At 45.0% G+C, this 12,799-nt stretch overlaps 1 protein-coding gene across 3 annotated transcripts; it reads right to left on the bottom strand.

Moving 5' to 3' along the window:
- Positions 1–236: 236 nt before the first annotated feature.
- Positions 237–12,209, bottom strand: RNF6 (ring finger protein 6). Of its 3 annotated transcripts, XM_019530157.1 has the most exons (5): positions 12,011–12,209; positions 11,365–11,554; positions 6,385–6,601; positions 5,662–5,769; positions 237–2,275 (listed from the first exon to the last, which is right to left on the bottom strand). In XM_019530157.1, exons 3-5 carry the CDS (start codon positions 6,575–6,577, stop codon positions 519–521), a joined length of 2,058 nt encoding a protein of 685 aa, XP_019385702.1. In that variant the 5' UTR covers positions 6,578–6,601; positions 11,365–11,554; positions 12,011–12,209; the 3' UTR covers positions 237–518. The 3 variants fall into 3 exon arrangements, with proteins under 3 accessions (XP_019385702.1, XP_019385701.1, XP_019385700.1); XM_019530156.1 differs by lacking the exon at positions 12,011–12,209 and having other exon boundaries at positions 6,385–6,597; positions 11,363–11,918; XM_019530155.1 differs by lacking the exon at positions 12,011–12,209 and having other exon boundaries at positions 11,365–11,918.
- Between the last annotated feature and the right edge of the window lie 590 nt (positions 12,210–12,799).

Genomic DNA, 12,799 nt, shown 5'->3' with positions numbered 1-12,799 from the left:
GTGTGTGTGTGTGTGTGTGTGTACATGAGCATTTCAAGTAACTTAAATATCTTTAGCAAACATGTCCAGCAGAGACTTTCTGTAAAAGAAATTGTTCTTAGAACAAAAAACTAACAAATGGGTATTTAGACACCAATTTCTCAACACAGTAGTGAGCCCGTGTAAAAAATTTGTAGTCTAAATAAAGTGAGTCCATTACTCAGTTTAAAAACAAACATACATTAAGCAGGACTGAATAACTACTGCATTTCTGTATTTACAAAAGTGCTTAGCATAACAAAATTATTTAAAAAAATATAAATTTTACTCAGATCATTTGGTTCTACACCTATCTGTAGATCTGCACTTTGAGAAAAATAGTATATACACTGCTAAGTTTAGGCAAGTTTCCTATATGTTAAAACAAGTCTAACAAAACCCCCAAACGCATGTATCCTTATCCAAGTTATGATTCACCCGATCTGGCTCATCGTAACTAGAGCAGAAGTTCATCAATACCTAACAATATATAAATAATTTTATCCATTGTTTACTGCATTAGACCCCAACACAGGCTGCCGACAAATGGGGCATGTGGAATTTTCAGAAAGCCAGCGATCAATACAATGAATATGAAACTCATGCATACAAGGTAACTGCCTTAGCTTGTTCCCCATTACATATTCATTGATACAAACACTACATGTTTTACTTATTTCATTCTCAGAGTCAATATCCCCATAGTTCCGGGTGGTAAGATTGTCAATCTGTTCTTTGGTTAAACCTCTTAAGCGCTCATCATCATCATCCTCATTTAGCAAGAAGAAATGTGCAAGGCGAAGAATAGGCAATGTCCCATTTTCAACCAAATTGTTTGCATCTTGAGACTGCCTGTTACCTTGGTTTTCATTATTGCGGCTATAGCGTTGAGAACTGTCATTCCATCCATTTGTTTCAGTGCTGCCTTCTTCAGTGTGTCTATTTCTAGTTGATGTCTCACTCAGGTCACTGTCATTGATTGCAGTGTGTGAGATATTTGATTCTGACTGGGTTTCTGATAAATGCTGACCATCCCTTTGAAGTTCTGAATTTGATTCAGTCTCCATTAATGAACTCAGTTCTCCAAAGCCAGTCATAATTTGCCTAAGAATTGATCGAAGAGCTGCTGATGAAGGTTCACCAAGTCCAGTTTCTGAGATCCGACGAAGAGGTATCCGAATAGTACTAACATATGTTCGTATACCTGCACGTTCTGATCGTGAAATAGTACGTCGAAAACCCCCACTATCACTTTCAAAAGTGACTGTGTTTTCTGCTGTTCCCACTCTAGAACGAGTCCTACTAGCAACACTGTCCCGATCTCTGTTTTCCCCAGGGCGAATCCTTCTTACTTGAAGATCTAGAGTAATCGTTGGATGCCTTCGAACAGAAGCTACTGGTCTACTAGATTCCTCCTCTTCCAGAGTTACACCTAACATTGGGGCTGAATTAGAAATCTGTGGAGCCTCTGTACTACCCACTGTTTGTTCTTCACCTAACTCAGAAGGAGTCTGGGCTGCATGTCTTCTATTAGACCTTCTACTGACTTGCTGTAAATTCCCATCCTGCCTTCTTTGACTGTGCTCTTCAGTAGTGCCATCTTGTCTTCGCAATGGGGAACGGCTTCGACTGCTCAAAGTAGATCTTAACCTTAGGATTTCTAGTCTTTGGCTTGTACTCATCTGAACACTAGCTCTAGACCTACCTCTCTGAACACCTGCAGATATATCTCTTCTTTGCATTCTCCTTTGCCTAGCACTGTGCTCACCACTGTCTGAAGAATTATGTTCACTGCTTGTTCGGGAAAGACCTGTTGACTCCCTAGTTCTACTTCTCAACCTTCCTAAGCCAGAATGAGAGGTTGCTCCAGTCCTTTGTGCCACTGAACTTCTCACAGTTCTCATCCTTGCAGTATTAGGAGCGTTATAATTTCTCTCTCTCGAGGTCCTGCTCCTTGTTCGTGTGGCTATCGGACTGACTGCTCTTTGAAATCTGCTTTCTAAATTAGTTCTGCTATTATCTGAGTGTGAAGATCCTGCATATTCTTCACCAGCAGCATCAAAACTGTTATGTTCATGATTTATGTTGATTTCAAGACTAAACCGGAATTCCCCACTGTTTGGATTGGTCCGACTCACTGCTCTCCAGGTTTGGTTCCCGCTTTGTCCACTGCGCGTAGCATTTCCTGTGCGACGAAATGTGTTCAGCCACTCCAGCAAAGAGTCACCATTTGAATTTTCACCAAGAACCTCAGAATCTAGAAGCAGTTAAAAAAACCATTAACTTTTTTTTTTTTAAACTGTTCAAAGGATTGCCTTATCTTCCTGAACTAAACTGATCCAGTAGTACAAGAAACTATGCTGCTGCTGCGCTGAAGGTACACTGTACATAAAAACAGGAAGGAACCCATCCAACTTATACAAATGCATAAATGGACTTCAGTGTTGCAACACTGATCAATCTTAAATCTTCGTGTGTCTGCCTCCAAGGCAGAATTCACAGTCCTGAATTAGGCTAAGCCCCTGTTCAGTTAAAAAAAAAAAAAAAAAAAAAGGGGGGGGGTAACTCCGAACAGGGGTTCACAAGAGCCAACACAAATGTTGAGGATAGGGGATATCCTTAACTCCAACCACTCCCTTCATACAGTTTACTTCTCCCAAAGGTAAATGCCTAAGCACTTTCTTTCAAAAGGAGTGAGTAGGGAACACAGCTGGAATCGGAGATGTTAATACCTCTCTTATACATAGTACCCTAGTGTTTTGAGTGTTCACCCTCTCTATAGGAAACCAAGTTCATTTATTTCCTCAGCTATAAGAGGCTCAAACCCCTATCTCCTGCTCCAAAAGAGTACTCCTAGACGCTACTCTGGGATGCAGACTCTCTTGATGTTTCCTGTAGAAGCTGTTCCATTGAATGGAACAGAATAAAAGACTCATTGACACCAAAATGACATGCCGTTACATAACTGAATTCAGCTGGTCAGTCTCTCATGGCCGACTCAAGGTAACTCCTGAATATGTGCATGCGCAGAGTTGCATTTGAGGAAGGAGTAGTAAGTGCCACTCCTTCAGTCAAACTGACTCAGTCTCATTTTGGCGGCCGTTTTGCACAGCCTGTGAAAAGGATTTAAGTGTTGCTGTTCTGAGTTCAATCAGCAGTGACAGCATTTTTTGTGATCGTAAAAATGTCTATGGCCATCTGTATAAACCTTGGAGGGTGCCATGGCACCTGTGAGCACTGTGTTGAGAGCTGCCGATCTAGACAAACCCTGAGAGTTAAAGGAAATAGGAAATTAAAGTGGTATCTTTATCAAATCCTTCCCTATTAAACTTTCATGTGTGCAGATTATTCCCTGCCTGTACAGAAGGTGGACATGGTTTGGGGCCATTTTTATTTTGTTTTTAGAAAAATATATCTCCTTTCCTTATGCATATAGAGAAGATTTTTGACTGAGCCTTTCAGTAAATCCATACAGGAACAAGGAGCTATCCAACATATACCCAGTTTGAGAAAAGATGCCAGAACTGAATGTTGTTGTTTTTTGGGGTTTTGTAAAATAAAATAAGTGAAATTTAGGACCGTGGTTTTGTGAGTGTTCAGGTAATTACTAATTTTTCAGTCAGCAGACTGCTTAGAAAATTAACATTAACTTGTATTATTAAGTTACTGTGTTCCTGAAGAGGAATGTTTAAAAAGAGAAATTAACTAAATTTGTTTTCCACTTGGATACAACTTCTCAGTTTTTTGGTGACTCTTTAAGTATGAAATTAGTTTAATTTTTCTTTAATCTAAAGAGGCAGCATAATGGGGCAGTCTGTCCCTTTACGAGGGAACAGTCAGCCGTGTTGAGAGAGTGCAGCTGCAGGGCACTTGGATAAGTGAGGGTGTTCCACTAATGAACTTTAAAAAGCTCCCAGAATATGCAAGAGAGGAGAAAGCAAACTACAAATACAACAGCTTGCTACAGTAAGGGGTCATAGCCAAAGGCCTCCCCACTTCTAGTCCCCAAGACTGGGCAGCAGGGTTTTGTTTTGTTTCTTGCTTAAAGACTGTATTGAGAGAACTGGCTGAGGAGCTACTCAAGGAGCAAAGTCTACCTGCAGAAGCCAGCAGGCTAGGTACCTGCTTATGGGCAGAAAAGTATGTTATATTTGTGCAAATAAGTTTCGTCTGAAGGAAAAGAGGTGTAAATAATTTATTGTACACTCAAAGAAGCTGCCGTGAAGTAGCATGAACTTGCTTTCACAGCATTAGGATATATATAATTTGCACATGTTCCTCTTTAGAGGAAAAGCTCTAATAGATAACTACAATAGTCGAATGGATGCCATTTTAATAGGGCAGCCAGCCATGTCATCTGGATGTCTGACTCCAGACTCCTGAAGCAAGTTTTATTCTTCCAAATCAGTTAAAGTGTACGCTCAACAAGAGGGCAGAAAAAATGCTTCAGGGATGTCCTCCAGGCTAACTTAAAAAAATGCAACATCAATGTTAACTCATGGGAGGTTATTGCCCAGGACTGCCCCAAATGGAGGAAGAGTCTGCTGCAGGGATGTCAGTACTTCGAAACCTCATGACACCAAGAGATGGAGAAGTAGGAGCAGCAGAAACAGCATGTTGTGGATGAAATAAAAAATCCAGCGCCACAAACCCCGCATGGAAACACATCTAAGCTGACGTAGAGTCTATCGATCCCGAAAAGGACTCGTTAGCCATCTTTGGACACACAAATACGACAATCATTCTCGACTAGGAGAGATTGCCAAAGAATAGGGCAGCATTTTTTTTTAAATTTAACAAAACTTTATCAAATTACAAATTTTATTTTCTTCATCTGAGCATGTTCCCCCTTTAGGGGAATCCACTTTTTGAGTCTTCATTTTCCACAACCTTATGGCCATTATCATCTATCCTGAAACTCTTGTGTTCAATGGCATGTCTTCTTGGGTTTTTCCCGCCTCTTCCTGTCTCTGACTCAGCCAAGCTTTGTTTCTAACCTGTTCTTCAGGCCTTCTGGCTATATGCTCAAAGCAGCTCCATCTGCTCTCAGGTTTTTCCTCTTTGCCTGCTGCCACATCCCTGCATTTCTTAAATGATTGTTCTTGCTCACACCACCAATCCATCTCTGCCTTTTCATCTCAGTCACTCTCATCATGGATAACTTTTTTCTTCTAACTACAATAGTAATAACCTCTGTTTTGCACATTTTTTCCTTAATGAGGATTGGATTTTTCCTATCAAAACACTCTATTCCTTATGTTTCATCCATGCCTTGTTTATTATTGTGTTCCTAAATTCCTCATTTAATTCTTCATTTTCTTGCCTGATGGACCCCACACAATATAACTTATGCATTAGCTGGTCATCCAATAACACAGGTGTTCCCCTTTACTACTACCTGAAAATGTGCTTGACATTGACTCTATTTTTCCCCTACTGATGTGCTAATGTGCATCCTGAAAGACAGTTAATCTTCCCAAGTCACTACTCTCTACTTGTCTACTTTCTGCAGTCAAGGGCACAACATCCACAAACATCAGGAATGAGAAGCATACTTACAAATGTCCCTAGTCAGTGGATCATGGATAAGCATATTGAATTATGTACTTATAGTCTAAAAATAAGTAAATGAAGAAAGATTACCTCCAACAATTCTGCCTTCACCTTCCCTATTTTCCATCCCAGTTTGGGATGCTAAACGTTCCTTTGCTCCTTCCAAACGTCGCCGTAGTTCTTGTGCAGTTATTTCTCCTGAAACAGTTCACATATCTATGCAATACTTTTATCAACTATTCAATAAAACATTTTCCTGTATAGACATTTTCCTATATATACTCTATATAGGAAAGTGTCTGTGCATCTTTTGCTGCCATCAAATTATCAGAAATAAAAATAAAACAAGAAACAACAGCATGATTGTGACTCTGACCAATACAACTACATAACAGAAGCAAAGGGGTCTAAATATAAACCAGAAATTGATAACCCCCAACTTTTCAGCATCATTAAGTTCTAAAAGTTTAGAAGGGAAGAGATTTTCTTCTATAATGGGTGTATCGTATATTTTGTTAATGATTTAGATTTTAGTTGTAAAGGTGCCCAGAGGTTACAAATTGGATATATATTATAGATCTAAACCTGACAGGAATAGAAAGAATTAACTTTAGTTCACAAGTTTTTAATTTATACTGTTGATTTTTTTAAGAGGATCCATCAACTTTCAAAGAGAAGAAACCTCTGACTCTTCAGCCATTCCCTAGACACAGACTACATTTTACTACCAACTATATGGGTAAAACACAATTAAAGTTACTCCAGATTTATAATGATATGCTGTCTCATCCACTTCAGTCCTATACATCTTACCAGGAGTGCCAAGAAGATTGTGGTCTCTCATTATTCTGTAGTCTTCATCATTGAGTTCATTAATGAATTGGTAATAGGCCTCCTCTCTGCTAAGACGCTCCTGCTGCCGTTGTCTCTCATCCTCACCATTGCCATGTTCTCGAGGAGAGGATTGCTCCCTGCCTCCCCCTGCATGAGACCCAGACTGATCCATGCTGAAGTGACCAGGCTATTCTGAACAAAAACAAAAATCAAAAAGAGTTAAGAATAATTCTAGGTTGTGGGTTACTTTAGATTTTCATGAACATTAACTCAAGAAGATGAACAAGACTGTATTGATTTATTTCTCAGGTCAATCCACTAATGAAGAGTATATTGAACAAGTGTCTTGCTTCTATGTCACCCTCAGTGACTTCCTTCCCTCAATGAAGAACCATGCAAGATGGCATATCAACTTCTTTTCCAAAAAATAAATCCAACCATCACTGTGCTTAAACCAATAAAGTTGCCTTAGAAAAATATAAAGCAAAACCCAGTTCCTTCACCTCATTGATATGGAACCACTCCTGGGTAAAACAACAGCAAAAACAATGCACAATACCTTACAAACAAGTCAAAATGGCACTAGAACAACTGCCCAACTGAATGAATGCCAAACGTTAGGTTTCTGACACTACTCTATAGAGAAGAGTCCCATTCATTTAGATGTTATAACAAGGAGTTAGTACATCAGTTCTATATAACATCTGATGCATGACCAACCAATCACATAATTACCACTTCCATCCCACTTGGCTCAAGCTACAGCCAATTCACTCATTCAAGTACCAGACTTTACTTTAATTGGAGCACGCCAGTCCTGCCTCTCTTTCAAGTTGGGTTTGAAAGGAGGGAACTGTAAAGCCGAGTGTCAGTCTGATGATGGCCTTGAAACCCAAGCCTCTTCATTTTCATCCACACCAGCCTCTCAAACATGCTGAACTAGAAATGTGGCAGAAGAAAATGCTTACCTCTCAGTTTAAGACAACCCCAGAGGAGTACTACCTGATGCCACTCTTTGGAACTTCCTAGAGAAAAGTCACTTATGTTCAACCCTGTCCTTTTCTGTCATGGTCTGTAGTCGCATCGAAGTTCTGGAAAGAGCTGAAACAGTCATCACGAACACATCCATTTCACTCTTCTGCTTACAGGCTCTTTACCCCAGCCTCATTCTATTCTATTCTTGGGTCTCCTCCTCTTTTCCCTTTACGTTCTTTTCCAGGGAATTTCATTTCTAGCCATCTTTCCTGTGCACCTCAAATTCCATTTCCTCTACCTAATTTCCCTATGTCTAGCCCCACATCTTAATTTGTTTAACACCCAAACTTTAACATCTCTGTGCCTTGGCTTACAGTGGTTCAGAAATCAAACCTGTTTTTCCACAAAACACCATGTCTATTGCAAGCCTACATCTAGGCAGGCTTTTGAGCTTGCCAAATGCTGAAGGCCATTCCCATTACCACAGATATTCTTATATAATAAAGGGCTTAGTCTGTAATGCTCTCAGAGCACTCTGGTTAGTGAAAACAACCAACCAGGGTGCAGAGGGGACAGAGCGGGGGGAGCTCCCCTCCCCCCCACCGGCTCTGCTCCTCAGAGGCAGTGGAGTGCCACCATGATGGCAGGGATGGAGCAGGGGTGCAAGGACAGTGCTGGTGGAGGCAGTGGCGCCATGGTGTGCTGGTGGAGAGGGATGGAGGGGACAGTGAGGTAAGCTTCCCTCCCCAGCCACACTCCTGGGAGGCAGTGGTGACACAGGGTGGTGGGTGGCTGCGCTCTGTCCTTGGCCACCTCCCCTGCGTCCCCTGGCCATTTTGGATGGGCAATTTACTAGCTGGCTATGACTGTAGACCTGGGGTAGAATGATAAGGGGAGGGGCACAGGTCCCTGACTACAAATGATACTTAGGATAAAGAAATAAAGAATGAAAAAGGGGGGTGCAAGTTGAAGGTCTAAATAAATAAGTAAAGGGGATCTAGAGGGAGCCATTGAACAGAGTATCTTCATCAGTGCACACCACTTCAAAACACTGTGTCGCCTTTATTACCCATCCCCTTTGAACTAGACATCCCACTCTGTACCACTCAAACCTATATGCTGGAAGCTATAGTATTGGCTTCCTTTTTTCACCGAGGCTATACCCAAATCTGTCTGCTGCTTTGATTTCAGTCTTTTTGAGATCCATCACCTTGAAGTCAACACAGCCAAAGCTCATATCTAGGACTTCCTTCACCATCTTCAATCTCTTAATGCATGTTTCTTCCCCCAGTCCACTCAAAAGCATTAGGACTATCCCCCAGGACTGCGCCACCTCTTGAGTATCAAATTTCCATCAGATCAGCAGGTCCAGATGATCTCCGTCCCAGGGTGCTGAGGGAATTGGCAGAGATCATTGCGGGACCCCTGGCATGGTTTTCAGTGCATTCATGGTGCTCTGGCCAGGTGCCAGAGGACTGGAAAAGAGCCAATGTGGTCCCCATTTTCAAGAAGGGGAGGAAGGAGGACCTGGATAACTAGAGACCCGTTAGTCTTACCTCGGGTCCTGGGGAAGGTTCTGGAGAAAATTATCCAGGAACACATCTGCAAAGGACCAGCAGGGGAGATTATGCTCAGGAGCAACCAGCATGGGTTCATTAGGGGCAGGTCCTGTCATAGCAACCTGGTTGCCTTCTACGACCAGGTCACAAAATCCTTAGATGGAGCCGTCGCAGTGGATATAGTCTTTCTGGACTTCAGGAAGTCTTTCGACACTGTCTCTCACCCCATCCTTATTAAAAAGTTAGGTGACTGTGGTGTCGATGCCTACACAGTCAGATGGGTTGCAAATTGGCTGGAGGGCTGCACCCAGACAGGTTGTTTTTGATCTGGAGGGACATGGGCAGTGGAGTCCCCCAGGGTTCAGTCCTCGGGCCGCACTGTTTAACACGTTCATCAGCGACTTGGATGAGGGGGTGAAAAGCACCTTATTCAAAGTCACATATTACACTAAGATGTGGGGAGAGGTGGGTATGCTAGAAGGGAGCAACAGGCTACAACTAGATCTGGACAGGTCACAGGGGTGGGCAGATGAGAATAGGATGGGATTCAATACTAACAAGTGCAAGGCGCTGCACCCAGGGAGAAAGAACCAGCAGCATATTATAGGCTGGGGAACTCCCTTATTTTCAGCACAGAGGCAAAAAAGGACTTTGGAGTCATTATTGATTCCAAGATGAACATGGGCCACCAATGTGAAGACACGGTAAGTAAGGCTAACTGCACCTTGTCATACATCCACAAATGCAACATAAGCAGGTCCAAGGAGTTGATCCTCCCCCTCTATGCAACACTGGTCAGGCTGCAGCTGGGGTACTGCATCCAGTTCTGGGCACTGAGCTTCAGGAGGGAAGTGGACAGCACTGAGAGGGCCCAGATGAGGGCCACTCACTTAGTCAGGGGGCATCAAGGCAGGCTCTATGAGGAGAGGCTACGGGACCTGAACCTGTTCAGCCTCCACAAAAGAAGGCTGAGAGGGGATCTGGTGGCCATCTATAAACTTACCAGAGGGAGACCAGCGGGGAACGGGAGAGTCCCTGTTCTCCTGAGCACTACCAGGAGTAATTAGGAATAACAGCCACAAGTTGACTAAGAGTAGGTTCAGGCTAGACATCAAGAAGCACTACTTCACAGTCAGGGTGGCTAGGATCTGGAACCAACTTCCAAGGGAAGTGGTGCTCACTCCTACCCTGGGGGTCTTCAAAAGGAGGCTAGATAATCACCTAGCTGGGGTCATTTGACCCCAGCATTCTTTCAAGCCCATAGCAAGGGGTCGGATTTGATGATCTGCTCAGGTCCCTTCCAACCCTACCAACTATGAAACAGGGAGGGAAAGGTCCCCTACATCGCTTTTAATAGGAGTTAGATTTGGCTGTAAACTCCTCTACCTGTTCTCTTGTTTCCACAATATCAAGTTCAAGGTCCCTGTCCGCATCATTCTCTTGAACTCTCACCACCCTGTCCCCACATCCCACTATCTTTATAGTTCCTTCCATACTATGTAGTGTTTTTTGCCCACTACTGCTGGACAATGACCCTAGTCATTTTTGATACCCATTGTGTTAGGTACTGCAAAAAAGCCCCAGTCAGGGACAGTCTCTGCCCCAAAGATTTACAAGCTAAGGCAACAAGCAACACAGATGGTAGAGTACAGTCAATGCCTACAGTTTTCATATGAAGTTGCCATTCAAATAAATGGAGAAAATATGTAGGTATTCCTAACTAACCCCCTGGCCTAGCGATCCTCATCAACTCACTGAACATTTAAACTGAATGTTAATGTCCTAACTGAATACAGTACCATCCTGCTGCACAAGAAGATGCCTAGGTAAACTGCTATTTATTAAGAAAAAACCCACGTCAGATGCTTTCTTCATTCAGTGTATGATTTTGAGAATAAAGATTCTCTTCTTCCTTCCCCTCCCACCTGCCATCTCTCATATACAGTAATAGGGAGAGCAGTAAAGCTTGTAGGTGGTAGGAAAAAAAAATATCCATGTTGTTGACAATCTTATGGCAGGATGATTAATCACACCCTTTACATGACTCACTTAGAAACAGCCAGAAGTGTGAAATCTTGAGTTATCCAGGCTGTTTAAGTTAATTGCATGGATGACAACTGCTCCCACTTATTTAACATTGGCCACCATCAAAGCAAGGTATTTTTGCACTCAAATACTTCACATTCTTGGAAAGTAAGGAGTTTTCACAGTGAAAAGGAAAGGATCTAAACACAAATAGAAAGAATGAAATAGTCATGACTCAGGATTTCTTTCCCATTGCAGCTGTTGTCAGGGAAATACATGGCAGGAAGTACCTGTGCCAAAGTCATTTCATTCTACATGCTTTGGCATGCTCAGCCTACACCCAGTGCTGCTGTTGTCACTGCTCTCCACACCCTGATCATGACCCAAGAGATACTTACCTTATTCTTTCACTTCTGGCCCTTTTTGCATGAATCCTTATCCATTAAGCGTTTGTTTTCTGAAGACTTCACCACTGACTGAAAGCAGGGAGACAGCCGAGTTCAGACAGAGAAGCCTCCCCCGGTGACAGGGATCGCTGGCATGGCCAGGCCCAAGGATGCTGATGTTGCTGTGCTGTGATAGGCGGAGCCCTGCGAAAGGAGAGGCACCAGGGGGTTAAAGAGGGGAAAGAAACCAGGCAACCCTGCTTCAGCATGACACCCCAGCCCCCACGCCCAGGCCTGGGACCCTCCACAGGGACTGTTGTGTGAGCCCTTTTAGAGGTGGGGGGCTGGTGCTTTGCCTTGCCCTGCGGGGCGAGGAAGGGGCCGAATGCCTCCCCTGGGTCCAACCGAGCGCTGCCCCCTCCCGGGGCCACTCACCCCCGCCTGCTACCAGAGGCAGGACTGCAGGCGGTGACTGACACCCCCCCAGCCAATCACTTGCCAGGGTCACGACCGCCGACCAACCACAGCAGAGCGGGCCAGGCCGTGTGCACAGCTTCCCTTCTCCCCAGCCGCGCGTGGGCCCCGCTGCCCTGCCCTGCACGAGCCGAGCCGGCCTGCTCCGCGCGTGGCCTCCCGCCCGCCCGCCGGGGCCGACATCACCCTCTGCACCGAGTCCAGCGCCTGTCCCCGTCCCCGCCACCGAGGGAGCCCAACCGGGCGGGGGGGAGGGGGAGCGGCCGGCCCAGCCGCCCGGTCCCCGTCCCTGCCGCCACCAGAGCCGGAAAGAAGCCGAGCCCGAGGCGGCGCAGCGCGCTCCGACAGCAATCCCCGTCCGGGCGGCTGCGCGAGCTCCGGCCCCGCGTTCCGGCCCCTCCGACGGACCCGCCCCACGCATGCGCATGGCCGGGAGGCGGGGCAGTTCCTCTGCGGCGGCTCCGCCCCCTCTGTCCCGCCCCCCGGCTGCAGCTTCCAGCGGTGCGGCCCGCAGGGTTTGGGAGCACGTGACACAGAACAAATTGCCGGTGCGTGCGCAGAGAAGTGGGTCGTGCTTGGGTCTCTTCCGCCCGCACTTTACCGTGAAGCAAACGCGGCGCGAGAGACTGCAGTGGCCCGGGAGGTGGCCCATGCTCCCGCTGCGGGGACCTCGTGGGGGTCCCCAGACTAGCTCAGACCATGGCAGCTTCATCATGCTGCCAGAAGCTCTGCAGGTTGGGCAGGGCCGTGGTGTTGTCAGGAGGGTGGGCAGCCCACCACATGGGGTCATTGTTTAAATTGCAGAGGACAAGAAAAAGATGCCGATCAATGATATAACTATTTACTTTGAAAAAAAGGCGGCAGGCTTTCACCAAAGCCCAGGAGCACAAGAGCACAAGCCAAGTAGAGCCCTGGTCTATGCCTTGAGCAGGGTTTGAATTACCAGGGAGCTTGGGGGACTGAGACACTCGGCCC

Source organism: Crocodylus porosus, unplaced genomic scaffold, assembly GCF_001723895.1.
Source record: "Crocodylus porosus isolate Cpor-Errol unplaced genomic scaffold, CroPor_comp1, whole genome shotgun sequence".
In the NCBI taxonomy this organism is placed as follows: domain Eukaryota; kingdom Metazoa; phylum Chordata; order Crocodylia; family Crocodylidae; genus Crocodylus; species Crocodylus porosus.
The sequence above is the reverse complement of the archived record's forward strand: the minus strand, read 5'-3'. Positions and strand labels throughout refer to the sequence as shown.

What these genes read in the sequence shown, in the direction of transcription:
- RNF6 (XM_019530157.1), bottom strand. Translation starts at nt 6,577, where the DNA reads ATGGATCAGTCTGGGTCTCATGCAGGGGGAGGCAGGGAGCAATCCTCT. An exon ending in CAATCTTCTTGGCACTCCTG is followed by an intron (nt 5,770 to 6,384) that starts GTAAGATGTATA and finishes GAACTGTTTCAG; the next exon opens with GAGAAATAACTGCACAAGAA. An exon ending in TGAAGGCAGAATTGTTGGAG is followed by an intron (nt 2,276 to 5,661) that starts GTAATCTTTCTT and finishes AACTGCTTCTAG; the next exon opens with ATTCTGAGGTTCTTGGTGAA.